Genomic DNA, 25,718 nt, shown 5'->3' with positions numbered 1-25,718 from the left:
GCTGCGTTGATATATCACCTGCCTCTTCAGGATCTCTACTTGGATGTGGATAACCTAAACTCGACATGTCTCATGTGAGTTCCTGTTCTTCCCCCATAAGCTTGTTCCATTTGGAGCCTTGTCTTTTCTCAGTTGGTGGCAACTCCACCCTCCTCATTGCTCAGGCGCAAAAGCTTTTGCATCCTGGGTGGACTGCTTGCTTTCTGTCTTGTACCACTTGGCTCATCTGTCAGGAACTCCTATTGGTTCTGCCTTCAGACAGTGTCATTTGTGTTAGAATAATCTTGATAGATAGTGGGTGTGGGTAGATTGACTACAGGTTAGTAACTACTAGTTAGTATTTTTGAAATCATAAAAAGTTTTAATGAGTCTGATGGTCCTCATAGTCTGTGAGAGTCTATAAGAACAAACACACACAAATCTGACCCTTCTCACCACAGTCTCTATGCTGCCACCCTTGGCTGCGCCTCTGGTTTTGGCTGCCACCATCTATTGCTTAGATTTCTATCGTAGCCCCTGTCACGAGCCTGCTGCCTCCATGGTGGTTTTCCAGCCACTTCTCACTGTAGCAGCTGAGTGAAGCTTGGAAAACAAAGTCAGAATAGAGTATTTCAGAGGCTGCTTACTTAGCTCAGAGTAAAAGCCCGGGTTCTTACAGTGGCTGACACAGGGCCCTACTTGATTGGCCTCCCAGCCCTCCTCTCCTCCTTCTACACAGTCACTCCAAGCACACAGGCCTGTTCACTGTTTCTCCACCCTGCTCGCCTGATCCTGCCAAGAGACCTGTCACTTACTGTTTGTTCCCTGTGCCTGGAATGCCACTCCCTCACAGCCGCCCAGCTCACCGCCCGCACCTTCTTCATGCCTTGACACAGCACGTGACCTCTTCCTACTCTTAAAGCTCTTGCCCGGTTCTATGTCACCATATCTAACTGGCTTATTTATTCTACTTAATGTGTTTCACTGCCTCCACCATGCCACTAACTGCCTATCCCCCAAGAATATAAGCTTCATACATAGTGACAAGGATCTTTGTCTGTTTTTTGTTTTTGAGTTGGAGTTTCCCTCTTGTCACCCAGGCTGGCGTGCAATGGCATGATCTTGGCTCACCGCAACCTCTGCCTCCTGGGTTCAAGTGATTCTTCAGCCTCAGCCTCCCGAGTAGCTGGGACTACTACTAGGCGTCCACCACCATGCCTGGTTACTTTTTGTATTTTTAGTAGAGACGGGGTTTCACCATGTTGGCCAGGCTGGTCTTGAACTACTGACCTCAGGTGATCCGCCCACCTCAGCCTCCCAAAGTGCAGGGATTACAGGCGTGAGCCACTGTGCCTGGCCAGTTCTTTTAGTGATGTTTCATCCCATGTGCAAATTCAGTGCCTAGCATATAGCAGGCATTTAGTAAATACTGTTGAATAAACAGTGCTTCCCCTTCTTTTTATATGTAAACCCCCAAAACTCAAGTAAGTTACCTATACTTGGTTGATGGAGTGTGTGTGTGTCTGTCTGTCTGTGTGTGTCTGTGTGCACAGGCCATGAAACTATTTGATGATTACACAGTTTAGATTGTCTTTTAATTATATAGTGACATGTCCTTTGAGATGTGGTAAAATGGTGAAGCAATACAGTTGGAAAGAGGTTTTAGATAACCTACGTCCATTCCTTTGAAACACTTAAAATGGTGAAATCTCTTAAAAGGATCTTTTTAGCACCCCTGCCCTTTTTGTTTTTGCCTTCTGAATTTAGTTCCAATAACTGCTTTCCAGTTTACATTCTCTTCATAGGACTGGGGTATAAATTCTAGCCTAAACTAACCTGTCCATATGATAAAGCTTTCTGGAATTGCTTGTTTTATTAGTCTGTCAACGTCTCATGAAAATCTATAGTAACAACATACACAGGATCTTAAACATTTATATGACAGTGGAATCATTTTTAGAATAAAAGCTCTAATTGAGAAACGAACCCCCCCCCCCCGCCCCATTCACTCCCATTAGCATAATACCCTGACAGAAGGAAAGACATTTTTGGTGAGAAATTTTTATCTCCTGGTTATTCTGACTTTTGTACTAACCTTATAGAAAAGAGAGTTGACTTCTGTGGGTCTGATCTAAAATGGGATTAGGGAGCCAGCTAGTTGATGGGCTGGGTTTTTAGCATCCGAACTTGCCACATTGTAGCACACTGTTAATCTGTAAATGGTCTCAGCATTGCAGGAAGCCAGGCTCTCTGCTCCAAGGGCAGAAAATCCCCTTAGAAAGCTGCCTTCTGGTGAATGGGCAGCCCATGAGAGTACAGCCCCTCTGTTCTGTTGTTCCACGTTAGCCTGCAACATCTGTGCCACAGGTCAGACTCTCTCCCTTGATTTTTAACTCTGTGCACTAACAGGGAACCCAGATTATATTTTGGCTGTGATCCTGTTCCCGAGCTTGCATTTTGTTTTGCAGTTTGTTTTAATCGCAAAACAATTGTCCATTGAACCTTGGGCATTATATGTAGTTCACTATGTGTCAGAGGTTTTAGGTGATGTTTAGAACTATGAAAATGATTTCATGGTGGGGTGAAATAATTTTATTTCTGACTCCTCTCCCTAGTACTTTCAGGTGCTGATTGGTCTCCAAGTCTGAGTGCAAATTCTGCCTAGATGGAAACCTGCCTCTGAAAAGGGACTGCCATTATCTGTTGGTTATCTGATGGTTATCATGATGTCCTTGGGGCTCTGAAGTCCCCAACGTGTCCAGGGGGCTTTTCTCTGAGCACGGGAACCTTGTGCCAGTTTTCTTTTACCCGTGTTTCTTTTATGTCTATACATTCCCAGACACTTTTTTTCTCTCGCTAATGTACCTGTGCTGTAGCAGCATGGCTGACAGGTCTTGGAAAATCAGTTCTCGAGGGTAGCTGTGTTTACTTGCCTTTGTCTATATGAGCACTGAGTTCAGGAGAAGTGTCTTCCTATGTAAAACCCTCAGTAGCTTGTACATTTTTATATTTTGGGCTGGGCGCGGTGGCTCACGCCTATAATCCCAGCACCTTGGGAAGCCGAGGTGGGTGGATCACGAGGTCAGCCTGGCCAACGTGGTGAAACCCTGTCTCTACTAAAGGTACAAAAATTAGCCAGGTGTGATGGCGCATGCCTGTAATCCCAGCTACTCAGGAGGCTGAGGCAGGAGAATTGCTTGAACCTGGGAGGCAGAGCTTGCAGTGAGCTGAAATTGTGCTGCTGCACTCCAGCCTGGGCGACAGGGTGAGACTCCATCTCAAAACAAAACAAAACAAAAATACACACACACACACACACACACATATGTATATGTGTGTATATATGTATATATGTATGTATACACATACACCTTTTTATTGAAGTGAAGCATGCATACAGAAAAGTACACAATTATAAACTCAGTAAATTTCCAAAAACTGTACATAACCCTTCAATGGACCAGCACCTAGATGAAGAAACAGAACTTTGCCACTTCTGGGGTACCCAGGAGTGCCCTCATAGGCCCCTTGCAGTCACTAACTGTACCATGCAAGGGTGACACTGTCCTGACTTCTGTCAGCACGTATTACTTTGGCCTGTGTCTGTTCTTGATACAAATGAAACCGTCTGGCTTCTTTCCATTAGCATTGTGTTTGTGAGGTCTACCCATATGGCTGCTTATAGGGAGAGCTCATCTATTCTCATGCTTTTAGTATTCTGTGGTGTCCCACTAACTTCCAAGTGAATATATCCCTGCCGTTGATGTAATACTTGTTATGTGGCAGGTGCTGAATTGAATTGCTGCAGAGATAGAAAGGAATTTACCTAGTCTAGGAAATTCTGTGATGGATAAGAGATGCTGGGATGCAGGTTATAGGGAAAATAATCACGTCTGTATTTCTCCTAGTTTGGGCATGGTTAAATATCTACTTCTTTTCTGACTTCAAATTGTATTATCTTAACTGCAAGAGTCCTGAGAAAGAGTAGATGATGTTGCTGGCGTGTGATGACTTGGGAACTTTACTCTCTGCTATCTTTGTTGGCTTACAGAGCTTTCCCCACTATTACAGGTCTTCTGCAAAGAATTTGTGCGGTACTTCTTGAGATTCTTGTCTGGCCTGTGTCTCACTGCTGCTTCCTTCTCACCCTGTTTCTGAGGCTGTCTACTTTCCTACCGACTTTGCTGCACTTGCAGCGTGTCCTCCCCCTGCTCCCTTAGGGTGGTATAGGTTTGGGGTGGATTAAAGATAGGGAGACAAAGCCAAATAAATAAAATTCCAAGCAAGCCTACGTTCTTGCCCCACCCCACCCACCATACCCTGCTCCTGTCCCCACCTTGTCTCTTACAGATGATGAAGAAAGAAATCACTTCATTTCTACTCATTCTTGATTTTAATGAGAAGGATGTTTTAAAAGCAAGGTCTTCGATATGACATTTTGTCATACCCAGGAGAGCAACAATAACAGCAGTAACTGCTGGGTTGAGGTAATCTGTAGTTAGGTGGTATTTCCTGGTGATGAGTCATCTTCCCCCCAGGCCCCCTGGGGATCTTTCTTTTGTGAATGAGTGAGGGAAGGTGTTTATACAAGAAAAGAGTGAATGCCTTCATTTCAGCTGTTTCACTTTTTTTTTTCTTTTTGGGACAGAATCTCGCTCTGTTGCCCAGGCTGGAGTGCAGTGGCACGATCTCGGCTCACTGCAAGCTCCGCGTCCCAGGTTCAAGCAATTCTGCCTCAGCCTCCCTAGCAGCTGGGACTACAGGCACGCGCCACCACGCCTGGCTAATTTTTGTATTTTGTTTTTTTGTTTTTTTTTTTTAGTAGAGACAAGGTTTCATCATATTGGCCAGGATGGTGTCGAACTCCTGACCTCGTGATCCGCCCGCCTTGGCCTCCCAAACTGCTGGGATTGCAGGCATGAGCCACTGTGCCCTGCCTCAGCTGTTTCACTTTTAATGTGCCGGGTGAACTTGCTTTTGTTCACTTACTGAAGATGCTGGATTTTTCTCCCCCTGAAGCTAGAACTGAAGAAGACTCCCTGGTTATTTTTTCCTCCTTAAGTTGTTTAGAAAGCAGAAGAAAACTGTTTGTTTAGAAAGTGACTGTGCAGATGTTTTTGTTCAAAAGGGAAAGGAGGAAGAAGGCTGTTGAGATAGAAGAGATTAAAATTTGGAACTACGGTTAAAGCAGCACATCTCCCTGGGCCTGGCTGGCCCTGGTGATTCTGTGTGGTTGGGCACATGTGGAGTAGTGTTGGCTCATAGCCTCTGCAGCCTTTTTTGGGTCTGTCTTTTACCTTTCTTTTTTTCTTTTCTTTTTTTCCAAGACCAGGGTCTCACTCTCGTCACCCAGGCTAGAGTGCAGTGGTGTGATCCCAGCTCACTGCAGCCTGGAACTCCTGGACACAAACAGTTCTCCTACTTCAGCCTCTTGAGTAGCTGGGGCTACAGGTGTGTGCCACCACACCTGGCTAATTTTTTATTTTTAAATTTTTTTAGAGATAGGGTCCCACTATGTTGCCCAGGGTAGTCTCAAACTCCTGGGCTCAAGGGCTCACATAGTCCTCCTGCCTCGGCTTCCCTGAGTGCTAAGATTATAGGCATGAGCCACTGTTCCTGGACATCTCACCCGTATTTTAGCCCAACATGGCACTCCTGTATCATGATTTGAGGAACCGACTACCTTCACAGAAAGTGCTTTATAATGACATCATAGTTAATAGGGTGGGGTGGGGGATGTTAGAGTAAATGCCATTTCTGTCTCATCAGTCTCTACACTGATGGTAACCCATATGATCGAAGGTGCTTTTCTGTATTAGTCCTTTCTCACATTGTTATAAAGAAATACTTGAGATTGGGTAATTTATAAAGAGGTTTAATTGACTCATGGTTCTGCAGGATGTGCAGGAAACATAGTGGCTTCTGCTTTTGGAGAGTCCCTAGGAAGCTTTCAGTCATGTCGGAAGGCAAAGGGGAGCAGGCATCTTACGTGGTAGAAGCAGGAGTGAGAGAGAGAGGGAGAGGGGGAGAGAGGGAGGGGGAGGGGGAGGGAGGGAGGGAAGGAAGGAAGGAAGGAGTGCTATTCACACTTTTTAAACAACCAGATCTCTTTAAATGACCAGATCTCATGAGAACTCACTGTCACAAGGACAGTATCAAGAGGGATGGTGCTAAACCATTCATGAGAAACCCACTCTGTGATCTAGTTACCTCCCAGCAGGCCCTACCTCCAACATTGGGGATTACAATTTGACCTGAGATTTGGGCCAGGAAACATATCCATACTGTATCACCAAAGATACTTCTTCACAGTAAAGCCCAACAACGGAAGTTTTCTTCAGGATAAGCCCGTTGCTTTACAAATGACCATCAGTTCTGGTTTTTTCCTTGTTTTTATTTTATCCATTAGGAGGATGGGGAGAAGAATGCCCATGGCTCCTTACTTTGCTGGCAGAGCAGGATAACTGAAGATGAGGGCTCTGTGATGTGGGTGCTGCCTTCGTGCAGCTTGTGCCCAGGGTCCTACACAGAGGAACTGCTAGTTTTGTGCAAGTGAGAGACCCTGCGTCTTCCTTATAGCCACAGAGCCCATGGCTGTGGCTGCTCCTGGCTGTAACACAGCAGAATTCGTAGATGCATGCTGCTTCAAGTGAGTTCATGCTAGCTAGGTGGTGAATGTTTTCCTAACTTTTTGCTTTATGCTAGTTTAAAAGTTCAAGGCTTTTTTGGCCCTTTGAATTTACTGGTTACTTCTGCTTATCAGGATGGTAAGAAAATTAAAATGTATTCCCCCTGTTACACCACCCCCCAATTTAGTATACCTACAGTGGTGAATTTTATGATTTGTAAATTACAGCTCAGTGAAACTGCTGGAACAAAAAATTTAAGTGACTTTTAAAATCGTATTTCTTAATTTTTACTTTCTATGAAATATAATTATTCCAGGAATAAAATATAGAGAAGTAAAAAGATGAAAAAAAATTACACTCATAATTACATCACCTTGGCTTAACTCCTGTTAAAACATTAATGTATATTTTTTTAGTTTCATTTTGTGTGTGTGTGTGTGTGTTTATGTATGTATGTAGATAAAGTTATTTTTTAAATGATGGAAAGGCTTTTTTCTCTAACAGTAAAATAATGTACTCATCTAGAAAACTGGAAAGTGGAAAAATATTTTCTTATAGTCTCTGCCCCCGACGTTCTGGTGTATTTCCAGTGTTTGCGGAGTAAAGCTATTTCTTATTGCTGCCATTCACTCAAGGAAAGCCCCCCAGTCAAACGTGTTTATCTGTGTGGCTGCATTTAGTTTAAAAATTAGTTTGTATTTATTTATTTATTTTAGAAAGATTTCTCCTGAATAATTCAGATGGTGAATTCCTTAATCTTGTTTAGTCTCAACTACATACTTCGTGCAACTTTTTTCTAGTCACCACTTCATGGTACACTTCTACAACTTTGAGCTTGTAAATAGTGTGTATATATGTTATTTTCATGTAGTGATTTTTTTTTCCTGTTCATACACTTTTGGACAATGTGGCTTTTAGATTGTAAATTACTGAAGAATAGGCCACTGTAAATAACTTCATAATACTGTCTGTCTGAACAGACAAGCACTTTTTATTCTTAGTGTTTTTTTGTTGTTGGCTTAAAAGATCTTGAAAGGTGGTTGCTAATCACCACCATACATATGGTGGTTTAATCAACATATTTTCCCTGAGAGATGCTTCTTAAATGATATTTGTCATTGTCTTTATTATTTTAACTCATCTGAATATAAATAAAACTGAAGTTAGGGAAAGGAAGCAGCATATTACTTAGAAAAGGCCTGATGACTTTTTAAAACTTAAGTACTATTTGAAACCTCTCAATAAATTGCTTGTTTTTGATAACTTGACTCAAGCCTTCCATCAGTTGCTTAGTTAAGGTGGTTCAGCCCCAGTACTTGTTTATTATATCATCGTCAGCATCTGTTGCTTTGTTTGTTTGGGAGGAAGATGGCCGGCTGCTGAGCCTGTCTCAAAGCTGGACTGTGACATCGTGTCTGTGGTTGATGGACACAGCTGTGCAGTTTCTGTGTGTGCTTGGCAGCACCATCTTCAAAAACATCTGGTCTAAAGATGTAGTTCTCTTCTCCTGCAATTGTATGTAAATTATTTAGTGCATAATGGGATAATGCCAAGTATACTTACTTGACATGAACACATAAATGATTTAAAAGCCCAACATGATTTTCTGTGCCGACCCAAAGAGTTCAGTGAATTGGAAGATTCATTGTCTAATTGGGTGTGTGCGTGTATCACTTAGTTTGGTGCCAGTACATCACATGCCATGGATATGCTAATTTTCTTCATTTTAAGTGAAGGAAATGGCTGGTGTGGTATAATAGGTAGCAAAAGCAAGAGGAAGCCTTTGACTAAACCATCAGGTGAATTTAGTTTGAATCAAATCTTTTAAGGATTGCTGTGTCTAAGATACATTCCTCAGCATCTCCTGTACATGTTTTTAAGGGATGTGTAGAGAAGATTCCATAGTACTACTGTGGGTTTTTAAAAATATAGGTAGTTGCTGTGCATGTTTTAATGATATTTATGTTCTATGAATCTATGTATTTAATTATATTTGCATTATATATTATGCATTTATGTTATAATTGATTTGTACCCATAATTAATATATAAGCAACCTCGTTAGCCTTTTGCATTGGACTTGGTGAGAGGCTTCTCTAGGTTGGCTCCTATTTTTATAATATCTGAAAAAATTCCCAATACCGTTTAAAAGAACAAAGGTCTCCAGGATTTGTTCCTTATTATATCCCTCAGGTTTTAGGATTTTCTTTCCCCCCAAGTGATTAAAGATGTCTTCAGTGAAATTGACCAGCGAAGGATCTTAGCTCTGAATAGCAAGCCCTAAATTAACCCATTATTTACTCTGGGCTCTCAAGAGGCTATCTTTTTTTCCTTTTAGTTTTGAGGTTTTCTTTTTAAAGGTCTAAGCCTTAGAGAACCTTAAGTTTTAAATTCATTCTTTCCCCCATTCTGTGTCTATTTTTAGTTAGAAAAACTGATAAACCCAATTAATTCTGCAAGCATAGGTTACAGTATTCTGTGCCAGTTTTTTGCCCAAGTCTTACTATTCAGTAGAAACACTAGCTGTTGAATGTGCTCAAGTCTAGAAGCATCCATGCACAAGACAGTGCCTTATGCACACTGCTGATTGATTCCAGTGTGAGGCTGCCAATTTATACTGAGCCTGGCAGGAAATGAGGGCATTTTCTTGATTTCTTTTAACAGACTTGTTTTGTTTTATTAAGTTTAGTTAGTCTAGGCTCAAGAATGTGAAAGTAGGGCCGGGCGAGGTAGCTCACGCCTGTAATCCCAGCACTTTGGGAGGCCAAGGCGGGTGGATCACGAGGTCAAGAGATCGAGGCCATCCTGGCCAACATGGTGAAACCCCGTCTCTACAAAAATACAAAAATTAGCCGGGCGTGGTGGCGTATGCCAGTAGTCCCAGCTACTCGGGAGGCTGAGGCAGGAGAATCACTTGAACCTAGGAGGCAGAGGTTGCAGTGAGCCGAGATTGCACCACTGCATTCCAGCATGGCGACAGAGCGAGACTCTGTCTCAGAGAAAAAAAAAAAAAAAAGAGAATGTGAACGTAATTTTGCTGGCCCGTGGGTTCCCTGGCTTCATTCTGTGTAGTGTCATTCCCTGTCTGATTCCTTTTATCCTGGCTCTACCCAGGTTTCTTGGCTCCTCCTTGGCAGCTGCCCAAGTACACCTGGAATGATCTTTCCTCACCCTCCCAGGTGTTGATTCCCCTTCTCTCTGCATTTCCTTGTCCCTGTGCTCTGCCTGCCTCTGTATCTGCATTGGCCCATGTTGTCTCTTTGATGAGTCACCTGTCTCCCTGTCCTGTCCCTTCTCACTCTTTCCAGTGCCCCACATGGTGTTTGCTATGAAGTGGGCCCACAGTTCATGCTTACTGAATGAATTTATACCAATGGATGGGCATGTGGATGGGGCACTTGTTAAAATCTGCCAATGAAAGTGGCATGGCAACTTCTTCACCTTCATTTTTTGGGTAACAGCAGATGGTAAATTTGGTAGTTGGTATTGTTGGTTGGAGCTGGATAAGTTGAGCAGGTTCCAACATGGTAATATCCTTTGTGCTTGTGAATTTGGGTTGGTAAATGGCCTTTCAGGGTCTTCAGTGCTGACATTTATTTGTGTAATTTTAACTGATTTAAGTTTTTGTCTCTATCTCTGTAAGTCAATACACACTCTTGGAGGAGAAGGTAGGTACCTATCACTTGAGAGACTTTGTATGTGTTTTCATGACAACAATACGTTTACTTTTTCTTTTGTGCAGAAATTTAGTTCCTCCATTATATTCAAGATAGGTGTGTGGTAGTTTATGGTCCTCCTTTATTCTGACAACTACATTCTTTTTCCTGTGCGCACGCTTTTTCCCCCCCGCACCGTGAGAGTTCTAGTTTTAAAATAATTGCTTCAGGTTAGCCAGACTGACTGAGGGGACTCCATGCAGACTTTGCATGTGTTTTGCTTCATAGCCATTCAGAGTACAGGGAGATGATGATCACAAGACAGGGAGGACTGTGTTGTTCTTTAGGGAGTGATGTTGTTTGAATCTTCGCAGATGGAGGGCATCTGCAGTGTCTGGAGGCCTTCTTTTCATGTCTTTGGTCCAGCCGCTCCTGCAGCCTCCAGTCCACCTCTTCACAGCATGCGTATGTGTCCCTGTGTACTTGCAGATAGATGGAGTAAAGATTAAGGAACACAATGGCAAGTTAATGAACTGTTTTAAGACCAAAATGACTTACTACAGCTTTATGAAATGTGTGGGTAGTAGACTGCCTTAAAGTTCTGTATAAAATGATTAATAGCAAAGAAAAAATTTGCTAATAACTTACAGTATCTTTCTGGTGATTGTTTTTAAAAATGTGCATCTTTGCTGTAAATAATTGCCATACAGTGTGCTTATGGTGCTGGATGGGGTGGTGGGATGCTCGGGGACGCTACTGAAGTAAAAGAAGTAAGTGCGAGATAAAATAGCACCAACTTGTCTTCTAAATTTGAGGAAACTTTGTTTGCCTATTTAAATTGGATTACATTAATCCTGTATTATTGACTTCCACTATGAAGTTAGAGGTTTATTTAATGGAAAACACTTTTTTTCCTGTATATAATAAAATTTATATTTTCAACAATAATCTTTTAAAATTATATTCAAGAGAAAAATTATTTTCTGATAAAATACGAATAGTACTCAATGTTAGTAGTAATATGTATTGTGTTCAGAGCATGTCTCAGAGCAAAAACATTGAAAAGGGAGCTGTAGCTGGGACCTGCAGCAGTGTGAGTGCCGGTGGTGGTCACTCTCCTAGTGCCCTGGGGCGCAGTTGAGCAGTGTCAGTCTCAGCAGTTGTTCGTATTATTTCCAATTGAATCACGTATTGAAGATCATTGGTTGTCTTCTCCCTCAGTCTTTTTGGTATCTTTGAATTTTTGGCATCTTTTCACATTTTTCCAAGAGAAGCACTTGAAGTTTGTCATTATCTTGTATGAACAGAGGTAATGACGTACATAGTTAGGACATACATTGCTGACTGTTGTTTAGAAGAGAGGATATGGGACACATTTTTATGAGTTTCTGTGGTGGTGGAGTATAAAGCATTCAACAGGATTTTCCTCATAAGGATCACTTACATAGTGGGCTAGAACTGAATACACTGGTTTGGTTCAGAGCAGAACTTCTCCTTGGGTTTAGTTAAGGTCAGTTTGAGTAACTAGTATAATGCAGATGGTAGCCCTGTAGAGTCAGATTTCCTCAGAGCTTGGTCAAGTGTAGTAGTTTTTCCATTGGGACTGTGAGACTTTTGATTTTGTGTTTCTCTCATTGTCTCCCATTAGATGGTTTGATATGTTTCTAAGAAGTAGAGAAAATTGAGAGGGAGAGACTTCAAATTATTTTCCTAGTTGGGATTGAAAAGTAGGGAGGTGATGTTTAATTACTGAAGGCTTGATGACAGGTGCCACCCTGTAGTTTTCTTCCACACCACAGTGTTAGGAAATGATTCACACAGGTGAGAAGCTGTGAGAAGCATTGAGTGACCTCCAGATACATGCTGTCACATTTTCTGCAGAGAACGTTAAGATGCAGTATGACATTGCCAAATGTATGCTTGTACCTGAATTTTGTCACCTAAATGTTTTTAAATGAAGGGTGTCTATTAGGAATTAAAATACCTTGATTCTATTTTCTATTTTACCCAAGTCTGTGACACTTATTCATGGTCTTTTTTGAGTAACTTCTGTGGAAAGCATCTTTGAATTCTTAGAGGTAAAGGGAACGGTTCCTCATATGTGGTTCCCATGAGGCTCTTCCAGAAACTTCTCCAGGGATGTGAGCTGTGATACAGAGGTCACTCGGTTGTATTTGAAGTGGAAACTGCCATTTCATAAGAAAGACAGGATCCCTTTCCAGATTCGCAAATTATCCACAACGAAGAGAATTACTTGAAAGTAACAAAATGGTAGTGCACACACATTGAAACTAAGGCGTTTTTCCTTGTTACCGTGTTGGCGGATTATAGCAAATTTTCCATTTTCCAGGGAGCATCAAGAGCCAGGGTGATTTTGGTTTAATATCATGACATTTGATAGATAGCTTTCCAAGGAAAGATTTCACTGCTTTTCTCCAGGTGATCATTGTTTTTATTTTTTCTTCCTTTTTTCTACCCAAGTACTGTGGTGATTCATGAATCATATGAGAATAATACATAAGCAGGAGTTGGGGTAGCTTAAGAAGCAATAGTGGAGGAGACAGGAAGAATGAGGGAAAAGGGTAAGGTAAACCATGAAACATATCAGAAATTGGTGCTTTGCTTCTAATGTCCTCAAGGTCAGAGTTAGAAAGTCACGGAGCTATGTAAATACTAGCCATTGACCCCGCCCTCTGAAGTCCTTGCTTCTCCAAGTACGGTCTGTGGAATAGTTTACTAGCTTCATTTTGACAGCCAGTACTTTGATTCACACATAAATCAATAAGTTGTTTATAGCAATTGAGGTCAAACAAAAATTATTGAAATGATCCGATCAAAAGTAAATTGATTTCAAACATCATTTTTGTAGAGTTTTTCCTATATGTGACTTAAATTTTTTAAAAAAATTGTTATGTTCTTCTATTGGTGGGAAAGTAGGAACAGATGACCCGTATGATAATGTGGGGCCTTTTACTCTGCTACTCTGAAGGATTGAAACATCTGTAAATCCAAGTTGTTGCTTTTTAAATGCACTGGGTTCTAATTTAATGGACCAGAAAAAGCAAATTGGGTGTCAGGTTCCTTCATGGGCAGATGCCCAACAGACATAATAGTTTATACCAATGGAGGTGTAGGTTGTAGCTTTTGTTGAGTTTTTTTTAATCTGTGAATTCTGTGATCAGTGTTATTCCTGGGTTAGTGTCAGATAATTTTATCCCCCCCCGCCCCATGTGTATATGGTCCAGCTTCTTTGCACACCTGGTAATTCTTAATTAGATTCCAGACTTTGTTAATTTTACCTTATTGGGTACTGGATATTTTATGTTTTATAAAACATACTTGACCTTTGTTCTGGAATGAAGCTAGTTCTTGGGAACAATTTGATCCTTTGAAGATTTAATTTGGGGATTGTCACATCATGTAGTCTAGATTTATTTGGCCCCACTATTGAGGCCAGAGTCTCCTGAATCCTGTGAATGATGAGTTTTTCCAGTCTAGCCAACGGCAGGAGGCACTGCTTCCCATCCGTTTGAGCACTGGGTACTATTCCGAGGAATCCTTTGGGATCAGGGTCTTGCCCTTACCTCAGGTGGTTTCCGCATGGGGATGTGTTGATAGTGTGCTACTGAGTCTTCTAGGGGAATTGCTTGCTGTCTGTGCAGCTGTCTCCTTTCTCCTCAACTCAGAGACCCCTCTGGGCGCCGTTTAGGTTTCCTTTCCCTTTGCTGCAGCTTGGAGTCCTTCTGAGGGCAGTAAGCTCAAGTCTGCATGTGTTTCCCAACTCTCAGGGTCACTGTCCTTATGGCCTGAAGTCTTCTAAGCGCTTTCATATGTTTTGTCTAATTTTAGTTGTTCAGGTGGCAGGATAAATCATCTGTCCTTGATACTTTATTTTGGCCAGGAGCCGAAGTTCCCTTCATTCTTTTTCATTGAAGACACATTTTGTCAAACGTGTAAGCACGAGCTCTGGTACCTGTGAGTGCATGGATGAATCCAGCATGAAGTGCAGAAACACTATTGCTTATCGCACCCTCCTTCAGAGCTGTGCTCCTTGTTGTCATTCCTTTCCTGGACCTGTTTTTAAGGTTTTAGACAACACTCTATTCAATGTGTATTGTACTCTTTCCCTCCTTGTGCTGTGGGAAGCTTCGTGGAGTTTGCCACTGGGTTAGGGAGAGGTATGAATAGACTGAGGCAAGATTCTCCTCAAGGGACCTTGTGGCAGGTCAGGAAAGTGAAGACAGAGGATGGTAAGTGCTCCACCTACCTTCTCCTTTTGCTCCAGGAATGACTTAAGTCTGGAAGGAGCCGATACTAAGAAGTTGCGTGTCTGGATTGGTACGTCATAGCAAACAGGAAGAAATGACCATGAGGCTAAGGTCAGAGCCTTGTGGTGCCACTGACCCAGTTGAAGGCAGTTTAAACAGCCAGGCTGTAGTTCTTCAGGCTCTCCTAGGCCTCCTTGCACAACTGACCATTGGTGTCGGTGGCCCAAGCAGGGAAACTGGTGGTGACCCTCGAGCAGCAAGGAGGGGAGAGGACCCTCAGTCCGGGGACAGAAGGAGATGGACTGTGAGTTGCCAAAAAGCTCATTTTGAATTCTTTGGGGGCCAAACTTTTCTATCCTAAACTCTTACTTGTTTATTTTTTTCCAAATTAGGAAAATAGTGTATGACAATTGTAGAAAATGAGGCTATAGTCTAGAGGTAATATTTGGTAGCATTTCTCCCCTCCTCCTCAATGCATTCATTTAAACTGAGTACTAATATGAACTATTTCAAGTATATTCTTGAAGACATTTGTACCCATGATATTTTGTCTATAGATTGGGGCTCGACACGGTCAACTGTCAGGATTCCTGGATGTTGATGACATGAAGCTTTGGAAAGATCTAATAGTTTCTTTTAGATCCTAGAGGAAATAGTGATCTGACTTGAATTTATTGTTTGAGTGATATCACCATGTTCATTATTTGCCATGTGGTGCTTTTTGGTGGGGGTTTGTCCTGCTTGTGGGTTATTCAGGCAAGCATCAGTCTCCCAAAGTTATTGATGGACAAGTGATGCAGAGGAGAATAGAATGAACTATATTCACTATCTGAAGTCCTCCCCACCCCCATCCATCCAGGTGAATGGTGTCATTGTGTAGTTGTCTTCTATATCACATTATTTTTAGATACCAGCTGAGTAGTGCAGTCTCATTGAAAGATTCAGCAGGTGGCACTTTGTAGAAGATGGAGGGATCCAGAGTGCATGCTGGGGGCGTTGCTGTGTGTAGTAGAAGTTCTGTGTTGTGCTTTCCATGGAGAACAGGGTGGGTCCGGGGCTTCAGGCCATGGCATGCTGGTTTTGGAATCCCAGAACTTAGCTCATTGGTTCAGTAGCAGAACTAGAAAGAGGATGCGTTTTGGTTTGAAATGTGCTCACAACAGAGCGTGTTTTTTCTTGAGCAGGCTGTCGTGAGTGTCTGATTTCCATTTTAGTTATGTTAATTTTGTCATTTTTCCGTCGGTTTTTATTGAGACTGATCTTGGGGGGGGTGCGGATTAATTTTAAGGAACATGTAATTTCTTCCTTTGATCAGATCCTATAGCCTTAATTTTGTTCTGGGATCTTTCCTGTGTAGTTGTATTCGTCTGTGTTTAGTTGAATAGTCAGTGAATTTAACTTGTAATGTGATGTGCCTGTTTGAGGGGGAAAAAATGGATTAATTCTGTGCTGCTTTCATTGGTGTGGTACTGAATAATACTCTTAGATGTAGTGGGATTTACCAGGTAAAAAGTGATCTGTTCTCATTTTTCTACCCGTTCACAGTCACATAAAGAAGAGATTCAGTAGTAGTTGACAAAAACAAACTTGTAAACTGGTTTTTAAAAAGTTATGTTCATTTGTACATTTTGGTGCTGAAATCTTCTAGAGATACATCTCATTTTATCAGTCCTCTCTCCAACTAACGTAGAGTGAACAGTCAGTTGCCTTTTTCTTTTATCCAGCTGTCGCCGAGCCTACTTTTAATTCTGTAAAGAGGGTATGCCAGGTGAAAGGTTTCATTTGGATTCCAGTTAGCTTATCTGAAGTCTGCCTATCTCTCCTCACATAGTTACTACCGTTGATGGAATGAGAAAAAATTTAGATAACAAGTTTGAACAGCATTTTAAGGGGTCATTAAAAAACAACAGAACACTCATACCATGCACTCCTGTGTGGTCAGATGGTGGAGTGGGCAGGGCTTGTCATATGACAAACCCATTGCTGCCTGTGAAAATTACTACTTTGCAGATGTTCCCTGCCCCACCCCCACCCTCTGACAGCCTGCAAGGCGACTAAAAACTCATCTCCCAGTCAGGTCCTAGCCTGAGACAAAGGCCTTTTCTATGAGAGTTTGCTTCCACTGGTTAAAGTCCAAAATGCTAATTGGCATCAGCTGCATTAAATCACTAAGTGGGGGCTAGCAGCTGCCACACCATTTGAGTAACCAGGAGGGGGGACCTTTTTTTCCTTACTAAAAAGGCCTCTCTCTCAAGTTACTCTTGATTTTGTTTTTCATTTGTTTATACTTGTGACCTGCTAAAGAAGAGCATGGAGGACACAGTAGTTTGGACTCTGCCTGGACACATGGAATATATAAACATCCTCTAGGTAGTTTTGCCAACTCAACTTTATGTATGGGATTTTTTGTTGTTTCTAAATTTCAGTGTTAGCTGGCCCCAGTCTGTTTTCTCCTGTATCTTTCCAGGCCACATGGAGCGTTTGTTTTTGGTGGTGCTCGTGGTGGTGGTGGTATGTATGTATGTACTTAAGTGTTGGGATGCAACCACCAAACGTGTGTTTAATAACCGAAAGAAGACTGAAACTCAGAAGTTGACTCATTATTACCCTACTCTAAAGACAACATAAAATACTGTGTAATAAGCATTAGTCATAATTAGATTTGCAGTTGTAGCTGGCTCAAAGCCATTGGTAGATTCTGTATTTCTAGTAGTGTTTTTTTCTCCAAGTGGGCACTCATAATTGGACAGTAAATGACAATTAGTGGTGCTAACTGCCTTTTTATTTTATAAGATGTGTAATAGTCATCTATTTTAAAATCATAAAATCGAGAGAGGAAATCTTCAAAGTATATATAGACTTGATCCTAAAACAGTAATTTGAGGGGAGAATATTATTTCCCTGCAATATATTTTGTAGTTCATTTTTGTATGCTTCCAGGATTTGGCTATTTCAGACCTGGGAAATATTCTGGCAGGTGACATTGATGGGATCACTGTATTTCTAGGTGATATTTGGGTGTTTCCATCATGTTAGAAAAACTATTGTCAGACCTGATTGTATTTTAGTTGTTCATCTAAATCATTGATTCTGAGATGCAACCCAGTTTTGAAGATGTTAGAGTGTGTACTTTATGGTTGACAGTGCTTCATGGTTTCATGACATAAAATAGTGGTGGGCTCCATTCAAGGGCACTTCAGATTCAGTGAAATACATGGTCCCATGGTAATCTGCCACCAGTATTTACCAATGTGCCTATTCAGGAGTTTTCACACCAGTGGACAGTATGGAGTTTAAGCCTGTGAGAACTTTAAAATATGTGCTTGATTTTTAACTCGGTGAGCTGTGAAAATACCAAGTGCTCTCGACTCTTTCTTACACAGTGGTGAACAGGTTAGATCCTAGAAGACATTGGTTTGTGTCACTAAAAGGAAAAAATATAAATGGAACCTAGTGGAAATATTTTATAATTCCTAACTGTTGCTCAGGAAGCCTTTCATGGGAGAATCATAGGTAGCATTTCTTTCTGTCAAGAAGTGAAAGCTACTAGCAGAGCGTAATAGGGAACAACAGCCCTGGAAATAGTTTAGCCACTGCAGGGAGTGGAGGTAGGCAAAGGTAAGGGTTGGATTGATGAAACAAGTCTGGACAGTCCAGTAAAGTTCACTACTGTATGAAGTTCTTATTACCGGAACAAAGTTAAAATCAATATTTGGATTTTCCCCTATTCTAGTTCAACATAAGATTAGACGAATGGCTAATGAGAATAACCAATGTTGTTTTGTTTTTGTGTAGTTTTTATATCCCAAATCCTTACAGATTTACTGACTTTTGGATAAAAGGAGAAAAACGGTTAGTTTGCTTTCTGGTCACCCAGCTGCAGTTCAGTGTACGGAAAGTGGGATGTTTGGCTTTTTAGAGCACATTAACCATGGACCTTATCCTGGGAGTGACACCACATCCCTTTTCAATGGGGCCTGTTTACGGCCACTACCCTGTGCTAACTCTTTTCAGGAGCCTACCTGTCTTGACAAGCCTCATTAGGGCTGTCCCAGGCCACTCACTGCTTGGTCAGGAGGCCTCTCAGAAACCCTCAGATAGCACTGGGAGTGAGTTGTGGTGAGTCAGGAGGGAGCAGGCTCAATGTGCCCCCATGCCAACAAGCCCTGGTCACTACTGCTCATCATACTGTACATGTTGATATGTGTGTGCAGAAAGCACAAGATAAAACTTTTGAGGCATTAGGTTTCCTACTTTCATTTGGGGCATACTTCCTCATGTTCTATGTAATAAACATCGTTACCCTTTTCTGTTTTAGAATGAAGTTCCTTTGAAGCAAGGTCTCAAATAGAAGTGTTTCTCTGTTTTACTAGCTAGTCTAAACACTGGTTTTGTTTAGAATTAAGATGGCTATCTACTATTGAGTACCTCATTTTTCATTGCTGCTTTCAACATGGCCATATTTAAATCTCAGATAGAAATTATACCTATTTGGTAGGACTTTGCAGGGTTTGAATGAGAATTATTGTATCAACTCTGTTGGGTCATGTGACTGCTGCTATATTTGTAGTCATCTATCAAAGTCACATGACAAGTGTGTCTGTAGAATATATAGTTGTGCATCACTTAACAATGGGGTTATGTTCTCAGAAATGCATCGTTCATTAGGCAGTTTTGCTGTTGTCCATCATCAAAGTGTGTTTATGTAAACCTAGATGGTACACATGGGCTACCTGGTATGGCCTATTGCTCCCAGGCTGCAGACATGTACAACATGCTACTGTACTGAATAGTGTAGGCAATTGAAAAACAATAGCAAGTAGTTGTGTATCTAAACATAGAAAAGAGATTGTCAAAATATTTTAGAAAAGATAAAAAATGGTACTTTCCGCATAGAGCTCTGAACATTAATGGAGCTTACAGGCCTGGAGGTTGTTCTGGGTGAGTCAGTGAGTGAGTGGTGAGTGAATGTGAAGGCCTAGGACTACTGTATGCTACTGTAGACTTCATAAACATTGTACACTTAGGATACACTAAATTTGTAAAAAATATGCTTTCTTCAATCATAAATTAACTTTAGGTTACTGTAACTCGTTTATTTTATAAAACTTTTAGGTACTTTTGTAAGAGCACTTAGCTTAAAAAACATTGCATAGCTGTACTAAAATATTTTCTTTTTAAAAATCTTTGTAAGCTTTTTTTTGTCTTTTCTAACTTTTTAAACATTTTGGTAAAAAGCGAAGACAGAAACACACACATTAGCTTAGGCCTACACATGGTCAGGCTCATCAATATCTGTCTTCCACCTCCACATCTTGTCCCAGTAGAAGGTCTTCAAGGCAGTAGCACACATAGAACTGTCATCTCCTATAATAACAATGCCTTCTTAGGGATACCTCCTGTAGGATCTGCCTGAGGCTGTTGTAAGTTCCCCCCTTTTTTTTGTTTAAATAGGAGTACACTTTAATATAACAATAAAAGTGTAGTAAACAAACTACTAACATAGTCATTTATTAAGTATTATGTACTATACATAACTATATGTGCAATAATTTTATACAACTGGCCGTGCGACAGGTTAGTTTAGCATCACCACAAACAGTAGGTGATGGGAATTTTTCAGCTTCATTTATTAATTTTATTAATTTTATGGGTTCTCTGTTGTATTTGCAGTCCTTTGTTGACTAAGATGTTATGTAGTGCATGACTGTACTATAATACTCTAGTGTTTATGTTTCAGAACCAAGCTGTAAAGCTGCCATCTTGAGAATTACTATTCTAAGATGACTACATCTTGTTATACATTTGTTTTCTAAAGCAGTAATGTATAACTGAAGTCTGTATTTTAAAAATTGTTTTTCCCATCTGATCTCATTAATATCTAATTAATGATGTCGCAGCTTTTAAAGTATAACAATTTGCAAATCAGACTTCCTTTAGGCTTGTAAGGCCTTAAGAGTGATTCTAGAGGTGTTAGACTGAAGCAATAAGTAGGGTTCTTCCAAGTTGTGTGTAAGTGCACGCATACACACACACACACACACACACGCATGTATGTCTAGGCTACTCAGAGCCCCTACTCTTACCTGGAGAGAGAAGGACATCAAGTTATGAGTGGGATGGTTGTGTCAGTGTAGAAAACTAAGGACATTTTAGGGGACTAGTCATCTTTTCCTTTTGAAAATGTATGCAGTATAGGGGATTCTAGAAATCTGGTCATCAGGTTTCTCCCGATCTTACACTGTGCTTTTCTAATCAAGGATGATTTTCCCTTTCCTGCACAGTTCCTGTTCTTTCTCACTTTAACTCTGCTTTCCCTTCATTCTGTACTAACTACAAATCTTCCTTAAGCTGACTCTTCGCAGATAGTATGTCATGTGTATATAACAGAATGTCTACCTGGCTGGTGTGCACAGCTTCTTCTCCAGGTTTATATGGGAGATAGGTGGAGATCACAGACTTCTCAGCCTTTGTCATTCACAAGGGCAACTTATTTTTATTTTCCAGACTTGTGTCACTATCTGTTTCCTTCATTCCCCACCCTAACCTTCTCACACAAACTCTGGATTTCTTCCTCTGCTCATCTTATTTCAATAAACCAAGACGCTAGGAGAGGAGCCAAGTCTGAAACAATGTTCTCAGTGATGTTTTGTTACTGGGACCCACTGGACTCAGCTGAACCTCTTTTCAGTGGTTCTCACTGAGCACGCCGTCACAGACTGCACCTCCAGCCTGCATTCATGTATTTAGTACTCTGCCTTGGCCTCACTAGAGGGTGCTGTCGTGCAGGGTTGTTCGAGGTAAACGTTTTCTGGACTTACACGGACCAGATGATCTGTATTTGCAAAGGAAACAGACTTTCCAAGTGATAAGTTCAAATAGTATCAGTCATTTCCCTTTTTTGGTCCCATTTTTACAGCTGAACAAACCGAGGCTCAGAGAAGTGGAGTGCATTTCCAGAGGTCACAGTTAGTGGGAGAACTGGCCAGGCAGTCCCCTCGCACTGTCCCTGCAGCTCTCCGTGTCTGTCTTTACCTCCTATGCGTCACGTCCTATAATCACACTTCAAAGGATGAGTCCTCTAAGATTCCTGTTCTTGGCATAAGGATGAAGTGAATGCATATGTGCCTCTGCTCCTGGAGCATGGGGAACTTGTGTTCCTTTCATTATTGTATGTAGTGTGGGGAAGTAAAGTCATGCACACCATTCAGTAGCCACACATTTTATTTTTATTTTTTCTTAAGGATGAAGAGGAAGAAATCAAACTGGAGATAAATATGCTAAAGAAATACTCTCATCACAGAAATATTGCAACATATTATGGTGCTTTCATCAAAAAGAGCCCTCCAGGACATGATGACCAACTCTGGGTAGGTGGATGTTTCCTGAGCATTTGTGGGCATTCCATTTGCTTGAATTGTAAGGGCATGGCGGGGGTGGGGGCTGGGGGGAAGGGAGGGAAGAAAAACAATGAAGAGGAGCAGTAAGTAGCTGGCAGATTCTAAAGGCTTCCTTGGCCGATGTCTCTGGGTTGACTATATGCTGGTTGTTTTATTTTGATACTGATTTCACATTGCATGGAAAAAAGTGAACTTTGTGTTTCCGGAATAAAATGGCAGCATCTAGAAGGAATGTGATCAAATAGCAAGGAAATTAGGAGCTTGAAAGCAATACAATAAAAACTTTATTTATGGGAACAAAATTAATTTGAAAACTCAGTAAACTGAGCTTACCACTTGGAAATGAGAGACAGATCTCAAGAAACAAACTTCTGTTAGTAGCTTATTAATAGTATTAATGATAATAGCTAATTAAAACAAATTACAGGGAAATTTCTGGAATTGACACATTCAACCTTATCTCTTTTTGAACACATTTGTATTCAAGATAATGACCTGGAGATACCATCAGATCTGTGGCTATCACATTATTTAAACTTACAAAGCAGGAAGATAGATTAATACTTTTTGTATCAGTATTTTTAAAGGGCCATTAAACATTCGCAAAATTAAATAGAGGGAAAAAGTTTACCCTGTAACCATTGCCCAAATCAGGTCCTAGTTAAAATTTTAGAACAGTTCAGTTCGGTTGATTTTCTGGGTACTTTAAACATACCGTTGTGATCATATTGTTCAAACATTCAGATACTGTAAATATTGCATTAAAAATTGTATAACTGCTTTAAAATACTATTTTTTATTCATATTAGACCCAGTTAATATAATAGTTTGAGGATCATAATGTGAAAAATAGAATGTTTTTGAGGCAAAATGAAAAAGAATGTTAGGGAATATTTGAGTCAGATATTTGATAATTGGGCAGTGATGAGGAGCAAAGTGATCTTCCTGTGCCCGTGTGCTTCTGAGAGAGAATGAGCACTTCAGAATTGGTGCGCTTGGGTGTGCCATAGAACACCAGAGGCTCTCAGTCTCCTGGACCAAATATACAGAGCGAATACATGGGACCGTGAAATGAGCTTTCAGTTATTTAGGTGCCTCCAAATTATTATGAGTTATTTAGGCGCATCACTTTTCCAGGTCTTTAGAATAAAGAGATGGCATGGTGGTTAAACTGGTTTTCCCAATTTCTCCAAGATGTGTTACTCACCTTGTGTCTTGTCTGCCCTGTAGCTTGTTATGGAGTTCTGTGGGGCTGGGTCCATTACAGACCTTGTGAAGAACACGAAAGGGAACACACTCAAAGAAGACTGGATCGCTTACATCTCCAGAGAAATCCTGAGGGTGAGGAAAGTGGGTGGCTACAGTGCTCCAACCCATGATCCTGTGCTTCCATTTTCATTTTCCCAGCCGCAAGTACTTCTTTGCATTACTTATACATATACAGATTATTCTCTTTGACAGCCAAGGATTCTGTATATCTAGCTAGCTTTGATAATTTTAGGCTACATCATGATTTGACTCTGGCAAGTATGTAAAGAAGGTCGACTTAAATAAAAAAAGCTTTTCTGTATTTCCCTGAATTTACTTTCCATGGCATCATGACATCCCTATTGGCAGCTTTCCTTTGAGTTAAAAGGAAATCAGAGTGGAGGGGAAGAGAAATAATCTCCAACTATTGTTTTTAAAGGAATTCTGTGTATAAGCTTATAAATAAATACTAATGATGCTGAATGCTGATTTTCAAAATCACCTTGAAGACTGTGGTGTTAGCTACTAGAATCTGTTAAAATATTTATGAAGAAGAGTTAGAATGTTTAATATTATTGACAGCCATTTGGAAAGCTGGCTAATGATCTTAGAGTAAGTTTCTGAACTGCTATTTTAGCAGCTTTTAAATGTTTCTTTTAAGTAGTAAAGCCATGTTGACAGCACAGGCAGAGGGTTTCTAGGATTTCGTATTTGAGCAGTGCATGTAGGATATTACCAGTGGGTCTCTTCCTTCATTTGGCCATCACAGTTTTCCTTTCTACTTCATCCCTGAATTACACACAGACATTACTTGGTTGCATTTCATTTACCTACCACATTAAAAAAAAAAGATTATGAAGTTAAATTGAAGCCCAATTCTTGTGCTTCCCCCACTAATAAAAAAGCTTAAAGTAATGAATAAGTTATTTTAATTTTTTTAATAAGTAAAGTTATCCCACTTTTTATATGTAAGATTCATAGAGGATTGCAGGTTTAAAAACTGCCATCTAGACTTCCTAGAGAAATGTTTAATTTTTTTTTTTTTAAGATATTTATGTAGTCCTTGAAAAGAGGCAGTTCTCCTAAGAAGACTAGTTGTGCAGGGTGGGGTAGGGTGACAGGAGAACCATCTTTTTATAAACACTTGCAAATGTCATTAAAATGTCAGGATCTTTTATGACTATTATAGAAAGCAGAGCCTAAATGTGGGAAACTTTCCTGCCCTATACTACTGTAAAGGAAGTCAGGTCCTGGGCCAGATGGATTTCCTCTGTTAACAACTAAAAGTCTTCAGCATGGTAGGCAGGATAGAACATTGGTTGAGTGGTTGGAGATTGGCATAAGTCAGACCTGGGTTTGAGTCCTGCCTCTGCTGCTTATCTATAGCACACCCTATGTTATTCAACTTTCAGGACTTATTTTCTCCTCATCTATACATTTTAGATACCAACCTTTTGAAATTACTTTTGTTAGGAGAATTCAATGAGTTAGTGTATATTAATCATTTAATGTAACATTTGGATACATAGCTACCTATCAGTGACTATTAATTGTTGTCATTATTCTTTGTTTTAAACACCCACTCTCCTGCCGTACACATCCCCACCCACGTACCCACGCCCCCTACCTTTCTTGTATATAATTCCAGTATGGGATATCTCAAGCAGAGAACTAGCTTTTAGCATAATGTCCTAGGCATTAAATGTATTTCAGCCTCCAAGACAAATGTGTTTCTATACCCAGGCAAGCATTGTTTACCTATCATATGTAATATGTACATTTAGCCATTTTACCATCAGTAATCTCCAGTAACATTTAAAAGAAGCCAAAGTTGTTTGACGCCTCTAAGCCAGCTTGAGTGTGGCATGTGAATGAACATCTTTTTGAGACGTAGCAAATCTTTTTCCCCTCACTGGGCATCTAAAACACGAACTGCCTTTGCCTACATTTCATCTAGAATGGGAGTTTTTCCTTGTGACAAAAGTTTAAATTAACTAAAAACAAGCAAATGCCTCAGGGAGAGTTCGTGTGTCATGCAGTACTATGTGTTCATTATAGGGGTTACTAAGAGTTGGCTTTGGTAAAGAGAAGGCAAGATGATAAGCTGGAGGTAAGGCCTCATGAGAAAGGAATGCAGCCACCCCCAGACAGATAAGCTGTGTTCTCAAAGACGGTTGGGGTTAGACAGTTTCTGTGGTGGCAAAACCTTTCCTCATTTCTCACTAGATGTTGGATTTAGACATTATGATCATTATGATCAGACCCTTTGAATGGTGAGAGTCCTAATCTGGTAGGCCTCAGCCAATAGAGAAGTGCTTTTTGGAGCCAGCACAGTTACCCTCTGGACCACAAGGCTTAGCAGCAAGGCCAGCATGTTCTTTTTAACACACTTCCATGTTCACATTCCACAAGACAGTATCTTCATATTGAACATGGGAACTTAGAGCTCTCTATAACCAATGCTGTATGGCAGCCTTTGACTGCTCTTTAATTCTGTGACCATGCATGATACAGAGTTAAGGGGAAAATGTTTCCTGG

At 40.7% G+C, this 25,718-nt stretch overlaps 1 protein-coding gene across 37 annotated transcripts in view; it reads left to right on the top strand.

Annotated features, from left to right (window-relative positions):
* MAP4K4 (mitogen-activated protein kinase kinase kinase kinase 4) overlaps positions 1 to 25,718 on the top strand; it is a 191,606-nt gene that overhangs the window by 99,847 nt on the left and 66,041 nt on the right. For all 37 annotated transcript variants that reach the window (XM_033175676.1, XM_033175668.1, XM_033175667.1 and 34 more), the window contains exons 4-5: positions 21,777 to 21,902; positions 23,163 to 23,273. In XM_033175676.1, the coding sequence (XP_033031567.1) occupies positions 21,777 to 21,902; positions 23,163 to 23,273 (237 nt within the window). The remainder of the gene's footprint in view (positions 1 to 21,776; positions 21,903 to 23,162; positions 23,274 to 25,718) is intronic.

Source organism: Trachypithecus francoisi, unplaced genomic scaffold, assembly GCF_009764315.1.
Source record: "Trachypithecus francoisi isolate TF-2019V2 unplaced genomic scaffold, Tfra_2.0 Lachesis_group17, whole genome shotgun sequence".
Lineage (NCBI taxonomy): Eukaryota > Metazoa > Chordata > Mammalia > Primates > Cercopithecidae > Trachypithecus > Trachypithecus francoisi.
Note: the sequence above shows the minus strand (reverse complement) of the source record. Positions and strands in the feature narration are given on the sequence as shown.